The sequence below is a fragment of the Typopeltis vanoorti genome, chromosome 15, assembly GCF_054136105.1.
Source record: "Typopeltis vanoorti isolate ZY-2024b chromosome 15, IOZ_Tvanoo_1.0, whole genome shotgun sequence".
NCBI lineage: Eukaryota > Metazoa > Arthropoda > Arachnida > Uropygi > Thelyphonidae > Typopeltis > Typopeltis vanoorti.
In genome coordinates, this window is record NC_143563.1 from 56,172,607 (window position 1) to 56,198,585 (window position 25,979).

At 36.2% G+C, this 25,979-nt stretch overlaps 1 protein-coding gene across 1 annotated transcript in view; it reads left to right on the forward strand.

Moving 5' to 3' along the window:
- Positions 1–25,979, forward strand: part of LOC150098775 (uncharacterized) — a 188,166-nt gene that overhangs the window by 135,062 nt on the left and 27,125 nt on the right. Inside the window, exon 6 of the mRNA XM_090405749.1 lies at positions 10,905–11,084. Within this exon, the coding sequence (XP_090261875.1) occupies positions 10,905–11,084 (180 nt within the window). The remainder of the gene's footprint in view (positions 1–10,904; positions 11,085–25,979) is intronic.

The following is a 25,979-nucleotide window of genomic DNA, read 5'->3' on the forward strand; positions in this document are numbered from 1 at the left end:
GTGGATATGCAAAGTTCTGTGAGGCATGGATTTGACTGCAAGGGTCTTGCACATTTCCTATGCAGTTCCTGCATACTGTACTCCTTGGTGGCTGCTAGTGGCATCACTTGGTTTTTGCACTAGTTTGTTTTGTTTGTAGTCTATCATCCAACTGTTGTCTCCATTTTTGCATTTTTCTTCTAGTCATCTTTGTTCTCTCTGGGCAAAAGTTAAATTAGGTCGAGCACGTACGCACGACTGGGAGCAAGAGTCCTTCAGCTTGTTTATCGCCGTTATAAATTTGGATGTGTTTGTCGGTGTGTCACAGGTCACTTACACAAGACATGGGAAGTTCGTTCCAGCCTTTCTTTTGTTTATGGGTCCGAAATGATGGTATTTGACAATATTTCTGGGATCACAAGTTGCATTCTCCTGTATCAAAGTTGATGGAAGGCAGAATTCAGGACTGAGTGGAAAGGAATATGATAATCTATTAATCAGCATGGTTTTGTGAAGAATAAGTCTTGTCTTAGTAATGTGCTCACTATACGCACACACACAGTGGTGTCTCCAAAAGCTAAGGATGAACTACATTTTTACCTGTATATGAAAAAATTTAATGACTTCAGCCGAATGCGAACATAAATTTATTGCCAGCATATTAATAAATTATGTGTTATAAATTTTTTACAAATTAAATTGCAATGCATTTTTGGCAGAAGCTACAAATTTCCTAAGAACATAGTTAAGAAATTAGTGTACAGTGCTTGCAGAAAACTACGCAGAGAGAGATATTCAAGTATGGAATATGTCCACTCTGAACTACAAACTTGCCTGCTCTTCTTTCAGAGCAAGGGTTGGGGGAGTGATTGGTAAGGCCTTGTTTGTTTTCTGGAGGGGAATTTTGTGCATGATGACCCTACCATCTCTTATTGTGTCCCAAATGTGTTTTTTAGAGATCTGGGGATTGTGCTGGCCACTCAATTTGATTAATATCCTCTATCTCCAGAAGCATCTCCACTACTTGTGTATGATATGGTGTGGAATTGTCATCCATAAAAATGAATTCTTTGCCTACAGCACCATGGAACAATTGAACGCGCCGTTGAAGAACTGTATTGCAATATCGTTCATCAGTCGTAGTCCCTTTTTCCAGCACTTGTAGCTCAGTGCATCCATTAAGCGTAATGTTTTCTGGTGGAAAGGCTTAGACGTTGGTTATGCATTTTTTACTAAATAATTTAAAGAAATTACAACGTCAACTAGGATATACATTAAAATAAATTTTAATATATTTCAATATTTCGGCAACGTCACATTGCCATTTTCAAGAAACTTAAGAACAAGACACGTGCACGCAGGCACAACCAACAGTAAGTGAGGAAGAAGCAGGAAGCTATTATTTCTCCTAAAGTCCTGATGGTGCCCCCTAGCAGGCAATGTTAGTATTTATTCTTGGGCAGTTGGGTCAAAGGTCTTCTGATGTAGGTTTACCAAATTTGAGGCAGTCTCGTGCAGCCAAATTTGTTGACGTTTGGATTGTTTCTTAGAGCTGAAACTGATTCCATGAAAAGCCTTTCATATTTGTATTTACTACGGTGTATTATCGTGGCTTTCTTCCACCGTATTCTATGGCAGGTAAGCGCATGGTCAGCAAGACCAGAGTAGCTGTATTGGCGAAACCGGGTGTAGTCCTTGTGTTCTGAAATTCTGATATTTTCTGTCCTGCCTGTTTGGCCAAAGTAGGACAGCTTACAGCTGCAAGGGACGTGATATACACCGGGTAGGTCGGGGTGGGGGGGGGGTCGGTCTTTAGTAGAGCGGATAAGGGATGCCAATTTTTTATATGGTCTGTAACAAGAAGTTAAGTAATGTTTTTTTAGGATTCTTGTAATTTTTTCCGAGGTGCCTCAGATATAGGGTATCCATCACCATACCCTCAGATATAGGGTATGGTGATGGATTTAGAGTAATCCTTGTTGTGAGAGGGAGGGGGGTTGTGGTTTACTGGTTTCAATATTTTTTGAATTTTTTTGGGGGGAGGGTAGCCATTGGCTGAGAAAGTGTTGAGAATGTGGTTTAGTTCTGTGGTTAGAGCATTGTCATTTGAACAGATAAGTTTAGCCCTGTTGTGTAGTGTCTTAATGGCTCCATATTGTTGCGAGGAGGGGTGGTGGGATTATTGGTAAATGTATCTGTCTGTATGGATGGGTTTTCTATAGACTGAAAAAAACCAAGGTTCCATCAGGCTGGTGGGTGATTAGTGTGTCTAAGAAAGGAAGGCAGTTGTTTTTTTTCTTCTTCCAGGGTGAATTTGATTCTGGGGTGTTGGTTGTTTAAGTGTATTTGGAAGGAGAGGAGTGCATCAGAGCCATGTGGCCAAATAGCGAACACATCATCAACATAGCAAAGCCAAATGGTTGGTTTTTGTGGGGCAGAGTTTAAGGCTTTCTCTTCAAAAGTCTCCATATAAAAGTTGGCCAAGGGTGAGGAGAGTGGAGAACCCATGGCTCTCTCCTCTATTTGTTTATAGAATTTTCCTTGCCAAACAAAATAGCCTGAGTTCATTGTGAACTGAAATAGGGCTGTGATATCGGGATGAAATTTAGCTTGGATTAGCTCTAAGGATTCTTTGAGTGGGATATTTGTGAATAAGGAGGAGACATCAAAACTGACCATTATGTTAGTGTGTTTGAGTGTAAGGTTTTCTATGCTGGCTTTGAAGTGGGCTGAGTTTCTTATGTGTGAAGGTGTGTTGCCAGTAGTATAGTATGAGAGAGAGCTTTGCCCAAATGTTTAGCTAGTTTGTATGTGAGGGAATCAATGCCATCCACTATGGGACGTAATGGCACATTTTCCTTATGTATTTTTGGGAGTCCATAAATACGGAGGGGGTATGGAGTTAAATGGTTTTAATTTGTTAGTGATCTCCACAGGCTAGGAAGTGACCTTCTTAAGGAGCCTGTGGAGTTTTCTAATTTGTGAGTTGGTGGGATTGTACTCGATAGGGAGGTAAGTAGCCCGATCTAACAATAGATCTTTAAGCTTACCTGTATAATCCTTTTGGTTAAGCAATACTGTGGCATTCCCTTTATCAGCTTTGGTGATTATTATTTTCTTGTTTTTCTTTAATTCTAGTAGAGATTTAATTTCCTTACTGGGCATGTTTATTATTTAGTAAATAAATTATTTAGTAAACAAATAAGCATAATGTCTCTCCACATGATGACCCTACCGCCGCTTTTCGTGATGATAAGCAGTACTACTTTAAGGGTCATCTAGAAATGGATCAAAGTCTAAAATGACTCATCTGTAAAGAGTACATTACCCCATTAGTCGCTTGTCCAATTTTTATGTATACAACACCACTGAAAGCATTCTCTACAATGAGCTGTGGATAAAGGATACAGACTAAAGGCCTTTGTGCATATTGTTGCAGATGTCTTGACACAGTTCCACAGAAAGAGACATCCATATACCTGTGCTTGAATGGAGCCAACTTGCAAGCTGACCTGCCATGGTGCATCAATTATGTTTTGCTGTTATAACCAAAAATTTGATTTGACTTCATGCTCTCTGGTAGAGTGAGAGCAACCTCTTAGCAAACATCTGGAACACATTCCATGTGTTCCAGTGGAATGTGTTTACCTCCCAGAGCACTTAAACCAATGGATACAATGCTATGTGAGATTTGAAACTCTCTGGCAATATCAATAATTCTGCAGCTTTCTTCATGCTTTCCAGTAATTCTTCCCTGCATGATATCATCTAGATATCTTTTGAGACATTACAAGACATCAAAATTTGCAACTTATATTCCTTCACAGAAAGAAGAACTTCCTTCAAACACAAATCACTTAGCACAACCTTTTGCTTTTTATTCTGTTGAGTGCTACCATATGATCCCTTTGTGTGTGGTTTGAAAATTTGAATGTGTACCCGCTTTCTCCTCGAAATCGTCAGTTATACAAATTGACACAAACTGCTTTATCTGAATTTGCAATCACAATCTTCAAAAATATTGTTTGTCCTTAGGTTTTGGACACCAGTGTATATAATAAAGTGAATGAGTTGGATAAAGGAAATGGCTGCACAGTGATAATACTGCTGGACTTTGGAAAGGCATTTAACAGAATACCACATGGAACTCTGGTACATAAATTGGAGCAGATAGGGATGTTGTGAAGCTGGTGATTTGGCTTAAAGAGTGGGTGATGGGCAGATATCAAAGCATAGTATATGGGGGATTTGAATCTAGAAGATGGGTGACTAGTGGTGTACCATAGGGCTCAGCACTCTGTTTCCATTTTATTTGTGCATCAGTGATAAGGAAATCGTTTGCGGTTCTTCAATGTGAGGAATATTCAGTTGTTTGAAATGAAACAAAGCTAGGAAAAGTGATATTCATTGACGATGATGTAGAGATCCTGCAGGGTGATTTATATAGACTGTCAGTTTGGGCAAATCATAAGCTATGTACTACATTGATAGAATAGCACATCAGATCATTTGGTTGTTGAAGAATATACTGACAAAAGGTCACATCTGTACACCTATCTGGTCACCATAATGAGAAAGTAGTAAATGATCCAGAGATAGGCGACCAAGATTGTGCCAGATCTATGGATTGCTCCCAATGAGGCTTTTGTTTGTCATGTCAGGGGCACCTCTGAAAATGGTAAGCAGGGGGGTTTTTAGGATCGGATTTTTCACTTAAAGGGTCCTGAATGGGTTGCCAAAGGTGGTTGAGCACTTCATTGGTGAATGCATTCAAGGAGACAAGTATTGCATGAATAATTGTTAGTGTAGGACTCTTAACAATACATCATTGACTTTATGTAGATGCACCAAAAAAAATAAATAAAGAAGAAAACTTTTTTTCTGTTTGAATTAAAGATATTTTTGTGGTTATAAAACTGTGTGAAAACTCTGCCTCGTAATAAGAGGATAAATTATGTGCTGGATCATCTTGCATACAGTGCAAGGTGACCCAAGGACAAATTGCTTAGTCTATAAAGCAAGTGATTATAATAAACTGAGAAAGTAGCTCGATGCTGTGTTTTAGAAAGAGAAACTGCATGGTTCAGGAATTAATGGTGCACAAGATACGAGGGTGGTCTGAAAAGTTCTTGGCCTCAACAGTAGATGGCAACACTATCGGCAAGATTTTTTTTTCCTAAGTTGGTACATCTGTCATAAGCATCCATGTGAAATTGCAAGTCATTTTATCAAGTAGTTTGTTTTATATAGCTGTCTGAAGCGAAAATATTGTCTGTATCCCTTGAAATGGATAAAATTGAGTATCGTGAGGTTATAAAATTCTTTGTAAAAGAAGGTTTAATGGCAAAAGAAATTCATTCGAAGTTCATATAAGTTTATGGGCACTTTTCTCTTCGTTTTTTGAAAATTAAAAAATGGATTGCCAAGTTTCAACGTGGCCGTACCACCCTTGAAGATGATCCACATGAAGGACGTCCAAAAAGTGTAACACCACCAGAAATCATTGATCAAGTGCACGATATGGTATTGGATGACTGGCGAATCAAAGTGTGTAAAATTGCTAAGACTATAGGCATTTCAAAAGAACATGTGGGATATATTTTGCATGAAGAATTGCAAATGAAAAAGTTCTGCGCAGGATGGTGCTGCGTTTGCTCACAGCAGATTAAAAACACACTCGCATGCAAATCTCTGAACATTGCTTGGAGCGTTTTAACAAGAATAAAACTGATTTTGTGCGTTGGTTTATTACTATAAATGAGACTTGGATTCACCATTACTCACCAGAATCCAAACAGCAGTCAAAAGTGGACAGAAGCTGATTGTTCAGTGCCAAAGAAGACAAAGTCTGTTCCATCAGCAGGAAAGATCATGGCATTGATGTTTTGGGATGCTAAAGGCATTTTGTTTATTAATTACTTTGAAAAGGGTAAAACAATAACCGGGGAATATTATTCCGATCTTTTAACCAGACTAGAAGAAAAAAAATCATCTTTCATCAGGACAATGCACCTGCCACAAAGGTGTTTTGGCAATGTGAAAATTAAGGGATCTACACTATGAATTGTTGGAACATCCACTCTATTCCTCAGATTTGGCACCCTCTAACTTCTGTCTCTTCCCAAAACTAAAATTCTTCCTAGCTGGTGAGTATTTTTCTTCGAATCAAGAGGTGAATGCAGCTGTAGAGGAGTATTTTGCAGATCTTACTGAGAACCACTACAGGGACAGGATAATGGCACTTGAATAAATGTATTATTCTTAAGGGAAATTATGTTAAAAATAATTTTGAAATTATAAATTCGTTTTTTCATTGTTAGGTCGAGAACTTTTCAGACCACCCTCATATGGTGAATAAGTTATCTATATATCCTCAGAGTTCATCATCATCAAATTCCTGTCATGTACCCTCAAGGGGTGTACAGGATATGATAGTACTACATGAAAAATTTACATCATTACTAACTTCCTATCTACAATTTTCCTCCAGATCAGTCTGTTACTTGTCAAGACTCCAATATTATCAGATCTTATATTTCTATCGTCTAAGGCACTTTGTATCGTATCAATCCACCTATATCTTGGTCTTCATCTGGGTCGTTTTCCTGCCGACCTGGCAGAGAACACTTGTTTAGCTAATCTTTCCTCTTCCATTCTGTGTGTCATTGATGCTTGACATTGTCAGCATCCCTGGATGCTGACAATGTTAAGTTCTTTCCTAATATCCTCGTTTTTAATATGATATTGCCATTGATGCCATCTGTTCACGCCTCTAATCTTTCTCAAGACACTCATATCTGCGGTCTCTAGTCTTTGGTCAAATGTTTTACTTCTGACCTAGCTCTCAGATCCATAAGTTAAAACTGGTTTGAACACTGTCTTGTATACAGCTAATTTAGTGTTCCGACTAATTTCTCTCTTATTCCATATGAATTTATTCAATTGACTTCCTACCATTAGAGCTTTGTTGATTCTGTTGTCTATTTCCATATTTAATTTACCATTTTCACTAAAAATCGTGCCTAAGTAGCTGAAATGTTTTACTTGTTCCACAGGTTCTCCGTTCACAATGCAGTTGACATTTTCAACGATTCTGCCTATACGATGTTATACTTCTAAATAAATTCTCTACAAGATTCCCTATTTTGTGTACAAGGTCCGCACGGTTAGCCTAGTGGCTATGCGCTTCGCAACCATATGCCTGGGGAAGGAGTGTCCTAGGTTCGATTCCTGTCGGTGACATGAGGAGCTGATGGATCTTCCTCAGCCATAGCCAAGTTAGCCAGTCTTGGGCGTGGACAGCAGGGTTTTTTCCCCAGTTTATTCTGGGGGTTTTCAACCCGCAAAGCAGGAAAACTGGCCTTGAGAACTTAACACTACAGGCCATAGGATATACCGGGACATAGGGCTGACCACCTTATCCTGTAAACGGATTGAGGTCCGATGATCAATGGACCCTCTACACCGCAAGGCAAAAGAGGGTATAAAGAAGATGAGATATATGGGTACTATGAGAGCTCTACTCCAAACATCAGGAATTTGTCCCTCTGTTCAGGCTTTCTGAACTATGCAGTGCAGCCACTGTAAGACTTTTATACCACCATATTTCAGCATTTCTGGTCAAATATCATCTACTCCTGCTGCCTTTCCACATTTCAAGCCTTTGATGGCTTTTTCTACTTCAAGTATGGATATGTATTCCTGACTGCATGCCTGGTCAGTGTTTTTTACCACTGTGCTATCATCACTGCTTGTTTCATTTAGCAACTTTTCGAAGTAATTACTCCATACTTCAAGGATATCTTTTTCTCTTGTTTTCATTTCACCTTTACCATCTTTAATTCCCTTTTATAGCACTCTTTCCTCCATTTTTAAGCGTCTTCAATAACTTCTAGAATATTTTGCCACCTTCTTGATATTTATTTTCTATGTTCTTGCCAACTTCCTCCCATGACTTTTGTTTCGCTAGTTTTGCACAGTGTTTCATGCACTCTTCTCTCCATGTGAATTTGTACACATTTTTATGTTGGAACATGGTTTTAGTAATAACTAGTCCATGTCCTGAACAGAAATCCAACAAATATTTGCCATTATTATTAGCTTTGCTCTTTTCTCCAAATTTTCCCATGATATTTTTGTATGTCTCACAATTATTTCCTGCTCTGCTATTTAGATCTCCAACAAGGACCAACTTTTCACTTTTCATTGTGTCAGTTGCTTTCTCTAAAGTCTCAAAAAATTCCTCCATTTCTACCTTAGTAGAATCTTCTGTGGGACTAGGCACAAATAAGTCTCATTGTCCAGTTCCCCATTCTCATATTTGCCCACATCACTCTACTTGAGACCGGCTGCCATTCAAGAAGATTAGCCTTGTATTTTGTGTTGAATACTATGGCTACTCCTTCTTTTCCCTGATTGTCATTGCCTGAATATAACATTTTTTATTTATTGATCAGAAAGATCTCACCAGGTTTTGTCTTTTTTGTTTCAGTCACTCCTATTATGTCGATCTGTTACTTATCTAATTCCTCAGCTAGCTCAATTTCTTTGCCATTCAGGCTTCTTATGTTGATGGTACCGATCTTTAACTCTTGTGAAGTTGAGTTGGGGGTGTGTTTTCAGATTTTTTCCAGTAGCTGACTTTTCGCTGTTCGCCCTGGTTCCCTGCCAAAAACAATGGGGTCCTTGTTTAACCAGGCATGAAATTTTGTCATGTTGTACCATCATTTTTTATTTTGGTTTAACTAATAAGAATGCAATTTGGTCGGCTAAATCCCAAATTGCCAGCCCATCCTCGTTCATTCAGTATCCAGGTAGATACTCAACAGATGCACCACCACGAGAAGGTGAGGATTGAACATTAGGTCAGAAGCCCTGGTTGGTTCTCCACATTCCTTTAAAGGCTATGTGGAGGTCTCCTCTCAGTTATACAGCTTTGACCCTTAGGAGAGTTAATTGTAGGAAAGTTACAGTAAATTGTGAACAAAACTTAAAGATCTGAAGAAAAAAATGAAATATGATGACCAGTCTCAGTACAGTATAAAGAACAGGCCAGAAGAGTAAATAGTTATGGGGAAGGAGCTGAAATCAGACTGTGGAAAATCAAGTCAGTTGGCTGAATTGACCAAAGAAAACTTTAGACAGTTCTTTTGCTATGTCATGATTGACACCACACCACACTAGTGTCATGTGTGTTCTGGTCATATTATATACTTACCACAGCATTTTCTTTGTTTGCAGCTTATGCCTAATAATGCATCTCCTACCTGATTTACTCTCTTAACCTTGGTATACAGTGTGATATTGCTTCCTCCAGATACCCCCTTACTATCTCCCAGTGAAAATCCTTCCTTTTCAGATCTTTATGTTATAGTACTGCTTCAAGCCACTTCCTAAGTGTATCATAATCACCTACTTTGTAGTTCCATATATGTATGTCCCTTCTTAACTGAATTTTCAAATGTTTTGCTACCTCCCAAGTCAAGACCACATGATCACCTCCCCAATCAAAGTCGATGTAGCCACCTTAGTTATGGACAGTTCTTCTGATCCTATAACTAGATCCAATAAGCTTGTATCCTGAGTCCCATGTGTCACCTGCTTCAAGTAATTATCTCTCTCAATAGATGTATAAATTCCACTTCCTTCCTGCAATGTGATCTTTCCTTCTTTCAATCTATGCCTCCCACCAGCTGACGCATGACGGATTATCCCCCCCCCCCTCCCCTCCCGGCCTATAGTAGCAGCGAGGTTTATATTCTGTCCTACTGGCCTCAATCTCATACTAGATTGACTCAAAAGAACTGCCAATTTCCTGACTCCTGCGTTTGTTGCCTGCAATTCATATGCTATCATCAGCAGTACCTTACCTCCTGTCCCATCTACTCTATCCTCCCTGAATATACTAAATACCTCACATTCAATCCCTATAACCTCATTATCTGCTGTTAGCCAAATCTTGCTAATGCCTATAACATTTGAAGGTTGCAATAAGTGACCACACTAACTATCATGTATGATAGTGTGGTCTTCGTTATGAGTCTTTGTACTCCATGAAGATACCCATGTAATAGTTGTGAGTAGTAATGATAATAAATATCTTGGTCTGTAAAAAGCATCTCCCACCTAAGGATGTACATAAAACATTAATGGCACGTTCCTTTTCAGATCCACATTCTGTTTGAAAAGTAGAAGATATGTCTACCCATTGCATTATAATAGTTAACAGCCTACATGTCATAATCTCTATGATCCAAAGAATTCTTAATTAGCTCCATCTTGAGCATATTATAGTGCAATTAATGCTGCAGCATGTATTTTCTAATCCATCTGCCTAATTTTGCAACTAAAATGGTCTGATTTAAACCAAAATTAAGAGCCCAACATACTTAAGATCCTCTTTATACTGTCCTAAATTGCATTAAAATCCTTTTATTCATATCAGATTTATATTTATGTCAAGTTGGGTATATATAAAACAGATCTGCTAGATGATTATACATTATTGCAAAATGCATTTAAAAATGGCTAAGCTTCAGTATATTAATTTTTAAAACATATAAGAAAGAATTAATAGATTTTTACCCCCCTTTTCATACATTCGTTAGAATTTTAACATATCTTGCATTTGATCATGTTTATGAGGTTTCTCTTACAGGATTAGAAAACTAATCCTGTAAGAGAAATGTATTTATTAAATACATTGCAGAGGTATTTAATAAATACAAATCATGTTTTCATATATAAATGTATAAAAATTATCTGTGATAATACATTTATTTGTTTTTTAATTTCATTTGTTAAGGTGGAGTTTATTGATTTATCTTCTCTTTTTAGTTTGTCATCTTTTCTTAAAGAACAGTTTTATTATTCTTTTGTGAAATTGCTCATGTTACCTTTTATTACATTTATCTTCTGCTTTTCAGCACGAACAGGATGATCTCAGACAAGCATATCTACAACAGCAACAATTTAATAGGTATGGAGATATTCACTTGAATGAACAAGAAATGCCCATTAATCATAATGGTACACTATTCGACACCCCTGATTTCTGCCTTCAGGACGTAGTTAACAATTCTTTTTGTGGATCAGTTGATCAGCAGGTAAACTGGGTACAAAAAATTTGCATATTTCTTTTTATATTTTCAATAATGAAAATGAGATGAATGGTAATATTCATCTAATTTAAAAAAAAAAAAAAAATGGCGTCATGTTTATTCCTGTTGAAGATAGTATATGAAAATGCTTACAAAAATGTTTACCAAATACCAATTATTCTTAGTTAACATTCCACCTCTTAATTATTGTTTTTCTGTTAACTATATGTTTCCTCAGAGTAGTTTGCTTGCTTTGCAAAATGAAAAATCTCAGTTTCCAAGAGGCAGTGTTGGATTCTGATTATGTAGATATTAGAGTAATTATTATTTGCTTCAGAATCCAACATGATCTTCCATCACAAAGGCTACATTTGTAAATATTATTTAATGTAAATAACTTAAATTATAATTTGATATCATGTAATTACCTTAATTATATCTAATATTTAATTGTTTAATCAAAGATATGTGTTAATAGTAATAAGATGCTGTATTAAATATTATTAAGCTATTTTATTTATTGTTATGTCAATATTATAAGAACTTGTATTTGTAATTTAACTACGCATTTATTGAAATGCAAATATTCTATTTATTCTTGTTTGTGAAAGTTTAACGTTATGTAATAACTGAATGTAGTGGTATAACCTTATATAACGTCAGCGAAAATGTTTACGTTTATTTGTTGTCATGGAAACGCGTGAAATAAACGAGCGCGAGTGGAACAGAGCGAGGGCTGGAAAAAGAATAATAAAAAAATATAAGAGGTAACAAGAGAGAGTTGAGACGGAATTTTGAAGTGAAAGGAAGCAAGGGTATAAACTACAGAAGTGGAAGTAAATGAAAAGTTCTCAAGGGCAGAAGTTGGAAGGGATAATATTTATATACGAGCAAAGACGAAGTGAATCTTATAATTAGCTGAAGGCGAAGTCAGCAGTAATAATAAAAAGAAATTAATGCCGTAATCGGATGATATAAAATGCTGGACGTTCAGTGAAGAATTCTGAATAAACCCAGTTGGTCTAGAATTGAGACTTATTTCTAATTTGCCCTAAGGAGAACTGCACAGTGTTTAATTGGTTAATGAGTGATAACAAGGATAATTCAAGTACCCTAGTTGATGTCTAGAGTTCTGAAGTGCGATTAATAGTGTTTTAGTTATAACTGTGGATAAGTCTTATAGATGTGTTCTTAAGTGAAATAAATATATTATAAAAGTATACTGACAACGTAATTGATGTACTAGGAACTAATTCTGGTAAGGACTATCATATTGAATTATTTCAGTGCATGAAGAATTGAGTGTTAATTACACTATGTTTAACCTAACTTTAACTGTGGAAATTCTTCGAAATTGAGAATTGATGATTAGAATTGCTTGAGAAATATTTACAGCTATTAGTGCCTGCGATATTTTTTTTGCTTATAGCATGGCTGAGAAATATGTGGAAACTGATTAGATAGGAAGTTCTATTTTGTTTAATTAAGTGTAGGAACTTCGTGACTCAGAAACTGAGAAAGTGTATGTAAAAGTGTTTGGAGGATTGATCTAATGTGATTGAATTGACCTAGTGTTTAACTTGATTCTAACGTTTAAAATTAGAAGTAGAATTTATGTATGTGTTATATAGCTTATATTAAATGTTTGTTTTTGTTAATCAAAAGTTGTATTTTGCCTGAATCTCTTTTACTGCACCATTCATAAAATATTCGAACCAAAGCAGGTAAATTAAGTAAGTCAAATATACTCGGCCAGTATATATATTAAGGAGAAATAGTTGATGGTTGATTTTTCTTCAATTCTTGAACTAATTCAGATATAGAGTGGCGCAGTCTTTAAATATAAATTTTCTCTATATTTGAATTAGAAACCAACTAGCAACTATTTTTAGGTTAAGAACATCGTAGTAAATAACATGTCGGATCCAAGGTACAGATTAAGACGAAGTAGGATCCAACAGCAGAACTCTGTTGCCTCGTTTTGGGATGGCCATCCTCCTCCATTTGAAAAAGCCTGTGTATATTTATGATAAATGTGCTCTGAATTATGAGATTCGAAAATATGTGCCAAGAATGCATTTAGTGTCTTTCATTTCTTTTCAGGAAATGGATTAGTTATTACTAACCTGTATACTCTTGTACACAAGAGAATACAGGTGTGAAATAGGAAGTGACCACTATTTAGATTTGACCAGGATAAAATTGAATTTTCAGATTGAAAAGAAGAGCGTGTAAGAAAGTTTTGAAACAAATCAAAGTTTGAGCAGCTTTCGGAGGTAAATTGTAAACTCAAATACACAAACATTATGCAATAAAATATGGAAGTATAAAAATTTTATGGTGCTACACTACATAATTCAGAAGGCTTGTCAGAGGATCGAATTCCAGATGATTGGAGTAGAGTGCTCATAGTACACATCTGTAAAAATGGGAATAAAGCTGAATGTGAGAATTACAGAGCAATTTCTCTACTGAGTATACCTAGTAAGATTTATTCAAGTATTCTTGAGAAACGGCTATGAAAAATTGTTGAAGAGAAGCTTGGAGAAGAAAAAGCTGGGTTCAGGACAAACAAATGTTGTCAGGATCAGATTTTCACTTTAAAACATATAGTTGAGAAATCATGGGAATATAACAAGGAAATGTATTTAAGTTTTGTAGATCTGGAAAAGGCATGTGATAAGGTGCCAAGAGGAAAGCTGTTCAAAACTTTCCAGTTTATATGGTGTTAATGGAACATTACATCGAGTAATACATAGCTTCTATTTGAATTGTAAATCAGCAATTAGAATTGAAGGAAGATGGTTTGATATTAAGTCAGGTGTGCAACCCTGACCAAATTGAATAATTGTTGTAATAAATTTGGTATGAAAATCAGCATTACAGGCAGAAACATTGAAAACGTCAACTGCATCCTGAATGGGAAACCTATAGAGCAAGTAAAACATTTCAGCTATTTAGGCACAATGTTTTATGAAGATGGCAGATTAAATTTGGAAATAGCAGAATTAACAAACCTGGTATGGTAGGAAGTCAACTGAATAAATTTATATGGAATGAGAGAGAGATTTGTCAAAACACTAAACTAGCTGTATACAAGACTTCAACCCAGTTTTAACTTATGGATCTGAAAACTCTTGATCAGAGACTGGAGACCACAGATTCATATCTGTGGTCTCGAGAAAGATTGGAGGACTGAACAGGTAGCATCGTATTAAAAATGAGGATATTAAGAAAGAATTTGACATTGTTAGCAGAGCTGATGTAATGTGATTTAATGTGGTATGGCCACTTAAACAGAATGGGAGAAGAAAGATTAGCTAAACAAATGTTCTTTGCCTGGGCAGGAAAAAGATACAGTGGAAGACCAAGACGTAGGTGGATTGATACAGTAAAAAGTGCCTTAGAAGACAGAAATATAAGATCTGATAATTCCAATGTGATGTATTCTCCTGACTGTTGGGATATAATTACCTATAGCTTCCTTCAGATTTCAGACATCCTTTGAGTACTCTCCATATACTACTGTTTCCTCTATCAATTTTCCCCCAATACGAGGTGTGACAGTTTTATTCCTGGAATGGCCACGTAGTATCGTCTGTGTGGTGATTTGGTTGGAGTCACATGCATAATCATGTTTGTACATCTTTTAACTATTGTGTGCATAAACCTCAAGCCGATAAAGCCATTGCTAGTTGGCTATTGCAAAAACAATAGAGATCTGCGTGTAAACTTTGGTGTAAAAATGTGTGATCAAAATTTGGAGCAGCATGTTAACATCAAATTTTGTGTGAAAATCAGAAAAACTACTACTGAGACATTGAAGCTGCTGAAAGTGGCATATGGTGTGGATGCTCTGAAAATGTCAAGTGTCTTTGAGTGGCATAAGAGATTCACAGGTGGGCAAGAAGAAATGAATGACGACCCTAGAAGTAGGCAGCTAGAAACAAAAATGAAGGACGCAAATGTGAACAGAGTGCGAGATTTGGTATGGTCTGACAGGCGATTAATGGCTGATGAATTGAGAAAGTCAGGGTAATTTTAGCTGAAGAATTAGGAATGTGAGATTTGTGTCTCTGATCTTGATGAACGACAAGAAGCAGCAGCAGGTTCAAGTTGCGACTAATCTTTCTGCAAATAAGCACATTTCCTAGAGCAATTATTGACAAAACACGATGCTTCCAGTACGATCCTGAAACAAAATAGGGCATGCAGTGGGTGGAAAACCCTGAATTCGTCACATCTGAAAAAAAGCACGCATGTCACTTTCGCAGTTCAAGACCATGCTGGTGTATTTCTTTGATCACAAAGGGATAGTCCTCTATGAATTCATTTAACAGGGACAAACAGTCAATCAACAATGCTATTTAGAGGTGCTGAAAAGATTATAAGGTTCTATTCGGAGAAAATGACCTCAATTGTGGCCTGACAATTGGATCATCCATCATTACAATGCGCCAAGCCATAGTGCGCTCATCGTGAGAGTTTCTGGCCAAATAATCGATTACTGAATTAGGTCATCCATCTTATTCACCCATCTTAGCTCCCTGTGATTTCTGGCTGTTTCCAAAATTAAAGACTGCACTAAAAGGACGAAGATTTTCTGACATTGCTGATATCCAGCATAATGTGATAAAGGAAACTCAAGAGTACTCCAGTAAAAGAGTTCCAGGCCTGTTTCCAAAAATGGGAACACTGTCTAATCCAGTGTATAAATGCACAAGGGGACTACTTTGAAGGAGACAGTAGCCACTAATGTATAGTTCAAAATGGTTTTTTACAGGTGCATTTTGGGAATTAAATTGTCACACCTTGTACTAAGAGAGAGCTTCAATGTGCCTTCTTAAGCCATTGTAATCAATCACCTTATTATTCCACATATATTCTTTTCTTATTGAAAGCTCCTACATGATTTACTACCTCACTTATATACAAGTTCTCAAATGCTATTACAAAATCCAGTGTTTCTGCGTTACAAGTCCCTTCCATCATGCTACTTTTGGTAGTTATCCTTCCACTATGTGAAGTCTCCTGTATGCTATTTCAGTCTGTATCTCCCGGAGTCAGTCACTCACGGTGATTGTTCTACTTATATCTATAAGATTTATCTGTCACAGTCATTGTTTTCAGATATGTCTTGCTTATGGCATCATTCAGCAATGCATTTTGCCCTCTACCTCACACCCAGAGGTCCCAAAATCCATTTCACATATTATTCATATTATCATTATCATCATCATCAGCATTCTGGATCTCTATTCTAGTTAGATTTAATGTCTCACTTTCTATCCTTCATGTGCTTCTTGAATATACTGTACTTTCTGCTCCTGGCTGTACTCTTCTGTTAACCAAGTCTCGCTAATTGTGTCAATAATTTTCGGTCTTAAATCGTTTACCATTGCTAAACATTCATCAATGTTTGTGGAACTTGCATGATTATCAGCTACCAAGCTGATTTATTTTCATGTAATTGTCAAGACCTGACTGGTTCATATAGGAGCCTAAGTTAAATCAGTAACCAAATCACTTACTGCTGCTTCCCAGAATTAGCCCCAGTATTCTCAGTCATTCAGCCATATGTATTATTATTCTTTCTCTCTCTCTCTCAACAGTATTGATATCTTACATTAGTGCATGTGTTCAAGCTCATTCACAGCCACCCTTTCACTGAACAATTTATCTAAGAACCTGACATCGAATCCATTTAAATGTAATCATAAAAAGTTATGATTACATTTAAATGGCATAAAAAGTTCTTCATATATTAACATTCTGCACTTCATTTCTTTGATACATACTGTGCATTGAACCATTAACAGACAGTTTTCATATCATACGTTGATAACAGGCTCAATCTTGACTCTTTATGTGATTTTCACGAAAGGTAGTAAATCTATAGTACATTAGTATTGTGGGTAGGATAAGAGATTTTTTTTATAAAATGTTTTATTTTTTACCTGCTGTAGAGACCAAGCATGGAACTCTCAAGTTACATCAGCCTCTAATAAGCAGAGATGGTCTCACACCAGATGATGAAAATTTATTTATCACTAGGTTAGACTATAATAGATTTAGTTTAATCCTTTATCCCAGTGAGAGCAAACAAAGTTTGCGCCTGAAAATATCTTCAGGACTAAATATAGTGTTGTACTATCTTATCCAGTAAGTAGTGCAACACCAAGGCAACTCGTGGCAAAGGTGGAGCAAGCTACCAGGCACTTCTAACCCAGTATCTCCCATAATGCAAAACACATTTCCTATGTGGATATGTATACTGTTATGCATTAAAGGGATTGGCCATCTACCCAGACTAGTTTCGACCTTTATTGAGGTCTCTTCAGTGGGAGCCAGGCCCAGAGCTGGAGATACCAGGCAGAAGCAGTAGCAAGTCATCTGTGCCTATGGGAGTTGCCAAAAGGTTTATCACCTTTTTTAAAAATTACTCTGGATTTAGAGAAAGATGTTGAAAATTTATTTATCACTAGGTTAGACTATAATAGATTTAGTTTAATCCTTTATCCCAGTGAGAGCAAACAAAGTTTGCGCCTGAAAATATCTTCAGGACTAAATATAGTGTTGTACTATCTTATCCAGTAAGTAGTGCAACACCAAGGCAACTCGTGGCAAAGGTGGAGCAAGCTACCAGGCACTTCTAACCCAGTATCTCCCATAATGCAAAACACATTTCCTATGTGGATATGTATACTGTTATGCATTAAAGGGATTGGCCATCTACCCAGACTAGTTTCGACCTTTATTGAGGTCTCTTCAGTGGGAGCCAGGCCCAGAGCTGGAGATACCAGGCAGAAGCAGTAGCAAGTCATCTGTGCCTATGGGAGTTGCCAAAAGGTTTATCACCTTTTTTTAAAAATTACTCTGGATTTAGAGAAAGATGTTGAAAATTTATTTATCACTAGGTTAGACTATAATAGATTTAGTTTAATCCTTTATCCCAGTGAGAGCAAAGAAGATATTTTCAGGCGCAAACTTTGTTTGCTCTCACTGGGATAAAGGATTAAACTAAATCTATTATAGTCTAACCTAGTGATAAATAAATTTTCAACATCTTTCTCTAAATCCAGAGTAATTTTTAAAAAAGGTGATAAACCTTTTGGCAACTCCCATAGGCACAGATGACTTGCTACTGCTTCTGCCTGGTATCTCCAGCTCTGGGCCTGGCTCCCACTGAAGAGACCTCAATAAAGGTCGAAACTAGTCTGGGTAGATGGCCAATCCCTTTAATGCATAACAGTATACATATCCACATAGGAAATGTGTTTTGCATTATGGGAGATACTGGGTTAGAAGTGCCTGGTAGCTTGCTCCACCTTTGCCACGAGTTGCCTTGGTGTTGCACTACTTACTGGATAAGATAGTACAACACTATATTTAGTCCTGAAGATATATTTAGTCCTGAAGATATTTTCAGGTGCAAACTTTGTTTGCTCTCACTGGGATAAAGGATTAAACTAAATCTATTATATTTTACCAGATGATGAAATTCATCTCTCACCTAGACATTTGCAAATAACTCTGCCGGTGGCAGGATTTGAAGCTACAACCTATTGATTAGAGAGAGAGAGAGAGAAAAACAAAAGGCAAAGAAGAGACTTTATTTTCACCTCATTCAAGAACTGTTTGATAACCCCTCTCTCATAGTATACTTATCTCCATTCAGATTGTTTCTTCTGCACTGAAATTATCATATCTTCAACCTGTTTTCCCTGTTTGTATATAGCCTCAGTCATATCACAAAACTTTGTTGACCATGATCCACAATATCCTTGGGACAAATCCATTTAAATGCATTTAATGTGAGTTGCTTAGAGAAAAAAACCTTTAAAAAGCAACCTGCCTAACAGAAAATTTAAAGATCTAATAAGTCTCAAGGATAACAAAGCTATAATTATCAACCACTCAGATTAAACTAAAAAATGGCTGCTCTTCTTAGAGACCTACTGCCAACTAAACTATGTATGGCCCACCTAATACACAGATTAAAACCATTAATACACTTCTGAAAAATATAATTTCCTGGCCATTGGAGGTTACCGACAGACTAAAACCGTAAAATTTCACCCTCCCAGATAAACGGGGCTTCCAAAAATACAAAAATAAACTGTACCATTACACTTAGTCCTAGATGCCATAAACTCACCCATCTACAAACTAGTTGAACATTTAGTCAAAGTGCTCACTCATAGTGTAGGTCATGGATGGCGAACCTATGACATGTCCAAGAATTTTTGCTGGCATGTCAACAATTTACAGTTGATATCCTTTTTTACGCTTATAAATTATTCAACCTTTTTTTTTTCAATTGTTATAATACATACAAGTTAAATTTTGTTTTACACCAGAGAGCAGCTATGAAGATGTGCATATGATTGGTGCAGTATTAACAAAAGGTCGTGTGACCCAAAGACAACCTGCAATTGTTGAGTTGAAATGCTAATTCTCTTCAACCGAATTCCATAACATGTGAAACTGTCATAACAACGTTCACTATATATTTCTTAGTTTTAACACATTCACGACGGGGTGTCGTTTATCGTTCTGACAGAACTTCTCTTTATTGGTGAACTCAACTCACACAAAGTTTCAACCTTTGGTTGAATTTTATTGTTGCTTGTTTGCGTTTGAGCTGGCACAGGAACTCACACATGCATTATATGGCATATTTCAATTCGCGGTAGAATTTTATTTGAAGTTAGCCTTTGTGATCTGTCATAATGACATCGAGAATTTCAAATGCAATAAAACAAACTTATTTCATGTAATTGAAAAATTGGACAATAGTTTTTAGTTAGATTCTGTGTTTCCAGTGCAACATATGGTTTTACTTGAGTCTATACAGTTTCTGTGAGAGGGGACATGTGATTCATTAGTTAGCACCGTTTTTATTCCAGCTGTCTCTAATTGCATTATTTGTTGAGAAATATATTAGACAGACTGCAAAAGCCTCCGTACCTTAATCAGGGATACAATAAAACTACTTATTTTTCTTGCGTCTGCAGTATAATGGCTGTTGAGGTAATTGCAGGGAGTGAGTTACTATCACCTCAATGTGAACATGTTTAAACATTTTTCGTGGGGGAGGCATATGCAACACTTTTTAATGTCTTTTTCGTAATGTAAAACCAGGGGGGTGTTAGTTATGTGCAAGAGTGAGTTATTTGTGAGTAAATATGGTAAGCGTTTCGCTCACAAGTTGACATCCTTCTGCTGTTTCCCTTGTTCAGGTAACTTCGATGGTGAGTTACAATGCATAAATATTTTTCTCACTACAGTTTTTTTTTTCAAACCATGTTTTTACACTGAATAACATTATAAATTTATATATAAATAAATATTATAAATAAAAGTAAAACTCAATATTTATAAAATTATAAATAATTATTTATAAAATATTATAAATAAAAATATGTATATTATAAATAAATAAATTAAGTTAGATTAATTTTCTATTGATTTTTTCCCCTATTAATATCTGCCAGGCATGTCAGCAAATCGATTGGTAAATTTTTGGCATGCACACATAAAAAGGTTCGCCACCACTGGTATAGGTAATGTCTCTTCACACATGAAAAAAAATTCAGCTCACTCTAAGTCCAGTATACAGGACCTCACACTCTTCAGCATCAACTTCATGGTCAGTTTGATGTCTCCTCTTTATTTACGATCTCACTTGAAAATGCTTTTGATTTGAGCTAAGCAAAATTTCCTTCTGGTATCTCAGTCCCGTTTCAGTTCACCATGAATTCAGGCTGTTTCATTTGGCAAGCAAAATTCTACAAACAAATAGAGGACAGCTATAGTCTGTTCTCTTTTCTCCCCCCACCCTCCCTCAAACCTACTATCTGGTTATACTATATAGACAATTCATTTGCTATTTGGCCTCATGACTTCAACATGCTAAACACTTTTTTTTCCCCATTTGAACAGTCAATATCAAGGATCCAATTCACTACAGAAAGTAAACAACTTCCCTTCCTTAGAAACCTGTCTACAAGACAACCAGATGGATCCTTGGCTCTTCCTGCCCAACAGCATGGCATTATAAAAAAAACCTCACCCAGGGAAAAATTAATTTGCACTGATAACGCTCCACTCAACCATTAAAAAAAAAAAAAAAAAAAAAAAAAAAAAAAAAAAAAAAAAAAAAACACTTTATGGCTACATCCCCCCCTCCCCCCACCCAAGTAGATTAAAAGAACACCAACAATCTGTATCCAATCCATATCCCTCTCCTCCAAACAGAATACAACAAATCTTTCACTATTCCATATATATTTGGGCACCTCTGAAAAGGTGGCCAATATCCTAAAAATAAAAAATAAATAAATAAATGCAAAATATATATATATATATATTTTCCCACATTTGACGTCCGTAGATGCCATACCTCACATAGTTTTGGCAATAATGTCTTCTGCTAGAATAGGTGGTAGGGTCGCAGATTCCCTTTCCACACAAAGTTTGTAGGACAATCACAAACATCCATGCCCACGGCGGGATTCGAACCCGCAGCCTCTTGGCTGGAGAGTGGACACGCCAACCAAGCTGGCCTATTGCAATATTGCGACAACTTAAAAACAACACAGAAACTTAGCATCCATTATCTGGTCTCTCCTAAAGACCAACTGTTACCTCTAGATTTGCCTGGAATCTTTCAGGTACCTTGCAGCTGCACTCTTTCCTACTTTGGCCAAACAGGCAGGACAACGTACATTATGATGCCAGAGCACCAAGACTATATCTCTTTCCACCACTGTGTCTGCTCAGGTTTAGCAGACCACGCCCTGGATACCCTCCACAGGATGTGACAAAAAAATGCAACCTTAATCCACCAAAACAAATTTAAATTTGAGCGGCTTATCCTGAAATCTGCTTCTTATGAACTATCCTAAACTTGAACAAATATGGTTGCGTCAGACTGCCTCTTATATGGAAAACCATTATTGTGGTCAAGAACACTTATCGAAAGCCAGTAATGAGTAGCATAATTTTAGGACTATAGACTTCCCTGTATTTCTCCTGTTCATTTTCAGTTACTGAATTGTGCATGTATTAATACAAAAATATGATTCCACTGAAGGAGTGAGTTCAACTTTTGTAAAATATTTGAAATAATATGTAAATTTATTTAGATATTATACTGTCAGCATTGTTAATTTCCCTAAACAACATTGTCTTATGGTGCTAGACTTTTGGCATCCATTATTATTATTATTATTATTGCACAGGAATTGCCAGGGAGCCCAATAACTCATTGCAGGAAACCTACACTATCCACACATTACCTGTTGTCATACTTCTCCTTGAACACATTAACTGACAAAGCACTCACAGCAGACTGTGGCAACCCATTCCAAACAACACCACTCTCCAAGTGAAAAATGTACTCCTGACATCCTTGTTATAACCCATTTTTATTCAGATTTCAGGGATGTCCCCATGTTTTGCCTTTAACCAAATGCTGAGAAATTTCCTCTGCATTAGTACTCTTAAAATCCTTGTAGTAACTTAACCATTTCTATCATATCACCTCTCTTCTGTCTCACATCCAACTTCGGCAAACTACATTCTTTCACTCTGTAATCATAAAGACCGCTCACTGTCTTGCTCACTTACTTTTGGATCATTTTCACTACTTCCTCATCCTCAGGAAAGCAGCCCTATTCACAGTGGTCCATATTATAGCGAGATAGAACATAACATCTTGAGGATGTTTTATTTGAAAAAAAAAAAAAAATGGAGGATTGCCCACCATTTGATGGTGAAAAATGAAGAGATGTAAAATTCTTATTTTTCCATTTCTAGTGTAAACTGTATCCATTTCCAGTCATGTTTCTAAACTATCAAATGATGCTAATAATAAGTAATTGAAAACATCTAAGACATGTACTAATACACCACCATCTTTCCTCATCTGTTGAATGTACAATTCACCATCTGAATTGTACATTCAACAGGTGAATGTTCTATTCAGAAAATATCACCCTTCCTTATCCAGAACAGTTTAGTAGAATCTCAAAATCTGTAAAGAAACTCCATTTTAGGAAATACAGGTATCCCTTGCTTAACGCAGGATTTGATTATGGCAAGAGTTTTAATTAATGCGCCTTTAAATTTACCATGCAAAAACATGCAAGCCTCGAGGAGGGTTTCCGGGCCGAGAGAAAGAAAGTCGTGAGCATGATGACTTCATTCCTCACATTAAGAGTGTCTGTGTATCACAAGCTCCAGTTGTTCTGTTGTACTTACAGATTACATTCTTCATAAAAATTTTTTCATCCAAAAAAGAATTTCATCCAAATTCTCTTAATGATCTGTGTGAGAATGTGAAAGTTTTTTTTCCACCAAATATGACATCATTACTACAAACCCATGGACATGAGCATCATTGCAACTTTCAAAGCATATTTTCTTATAAAGACATTCTCAAAGGCAGTAGAAACAACAACAGGAGAAAATGCGATTACGTTCCAAGAATGTTGGAAAAATTTTAACATTAAACACTCAATTGAAAACATTCGTGACTCATGGGGTAAGTGTCTTCTAGCTGCATGAGAGCTGTTTGGAAAAACCTTTTGCCAGAATGCGCTAATGACTTAGGTGGTTTTCAAAATCCTGTGAACAACATAGTTGAAGAAATCATTGCAATTGGTAAAGACTTTGGTTTTGATGGTGTTTGATGCAGAAGATGTTAAAGAATTCTTGGATTCAAATTCAAAAGACTTCAGTGACAATGATCTTCTTGAAATTGAACAACAACGAACAAATGGAATGTGAAGATGAGATAACAATCAAAGAACTGGATGGAATATTTCTCAGTTTAGAATCACTTAAGCAGCAAGTAATGGATATGGATCCAGATGTTAATTGAAGAATGCTTGTTTGCCAAGGTCTAGAGAGTCATTTTGCTTGTTATCATAGAATTTATGCTGATAAGAAAAAAAACTGAAAATGTTCAAACGACTCTTGATAACTTTTTTGATAAAAATTGTAGTAACTAATGTAAGTACAAGCATTTATTAAAATTTATTTTGCATTCATTTTTTATCTTTCCTAAAAGAGTACCATATAAAACAAATTATTAATACAATAATCAATCATGGACGAATTGTAATTTTTACCATTGACTATCATATTTGATTAAAACGATTTTGATATACACAGTAACATTGAGGGATTAAATCACGTTAATCAAAGAATACCAGTAGTCTTTAATCTTGTGGAAACTGCATGAAAAAAAAGAAAGTGCAGAGCAACTCCTTGTTGATCTAAATCTTTTAAGTCTTACTTTGCAGAACAAGAATATCAGAAACAGAAAACAAGAACATAGCAATTTACTCATTGTGGCTCACAGCAGATGTGAATGTGCAATTCTTACATCATTCCCTGACTACACATATGCACAGTGTGCAGGCTTACATGCTTATACACCATTAAAATCTAATGGCAAATTAAAGCCTCTTTATACAGCTTTGATACATCCATATTTGGATATTACTGTGACCAGATTTGTGCAGAATGTGGCAATGTATTCCCCTTATTCACCATGCTCTATTCTTGTTATAATATGTCTGTCTATGGATAAAGAGAGCAAATATGATGGTTTCTTGGGATTGAGGAAGTGGTGGTGAAGATCCAGAAGCTATTGACCAGGATGGCAAGTGGTCCATGGAATGTTCCCTTCAACATTAGATTGAGAGTCTGTGGATTACAGTAGATATTGATATGATAGAAATGTTTAAGTTACTAAAAGAGTTTTATAGGATTGATGCAGAGGAAATTTTTCAGAAATTGACTTGAGGATGTAGCACAAGGAGTCATGCCTGGAAATTGAGGAAGAGTGTGGTTAGGAAGGATGCGAGGGCTAGATTGTTTGCTTCGAGAATGGTGAATAAGGGGAATACATTGCCACATTCTGCTGTGAGTGATTTTTTTTCAGTGAACGTGTTCAAAGTGAATTTTTGGACTCTTTGGAGATTTTCATGTAGTAATGATTAGTATTCATAGATGTACCAGTTGACAATATGTAGTATTTGTTTAAATAGTATTTCCTAGCTCATCATTCTCTTTGACTTTGCAATTCATTCTGGCTTCAGGTGCCAGTAGGCAGTCCTCATTTCTCCACTTTGATTAACAACTTTGTGAAGAATTTTGATCAGTCTTTTCTGCAACATTCATCTCAAACATATTGGGTGATATATATATTTGTGAATGATATGGCAGTATTCACTAATGGTGTTCTAAAATTTATAAATATTTTAATAAAGGCTATTCAGAATAATTCAGGATAGTTTACACTAGAAACTGAAAAATAAGAATCATATCTCCATTTTAGACTTACTCATTCTTAATTGGATGGAGGCCTTCATTTCTGGTTTTCAGATGAAGATAAAGGATGTTACATTTTGCATCTTAGCTCGTCCATCATATTTGCTCTCTTTATCCATAGAAAGACATATTATAACAAGAATAGGGCATGGTGAATAAGGGGAATACATTGCCACATTCTGCTATGAGAATGTGGTATTAAACACGTGGAAGAATGTAGTATTAAACTTGCTAGTGAAAATATTATTTTCACTAGCAAGACCATAAACAAATACGTGACTACTTCATCTTCAGCCACCCAGGAATAGATAAATTGTGGGGCCATCCTTTATGTTTGAGGAATCTCAGGCTATATCAGTTTGGATTTACAGAATATGCCATCACCTTGCAAAAAAAGATTTGCTAGGAAGAGTCTTAAATCATACACATACACACAAAAAAAAAAGCAAGTTCTTTATAGAAAGACTAAGGAGGTGTAAACGGTAGCTGTTACTTGCTATTTATTTATAATGTCTTTGACTGTATACTTTATACCGTTATTCTAATTTAACTGTG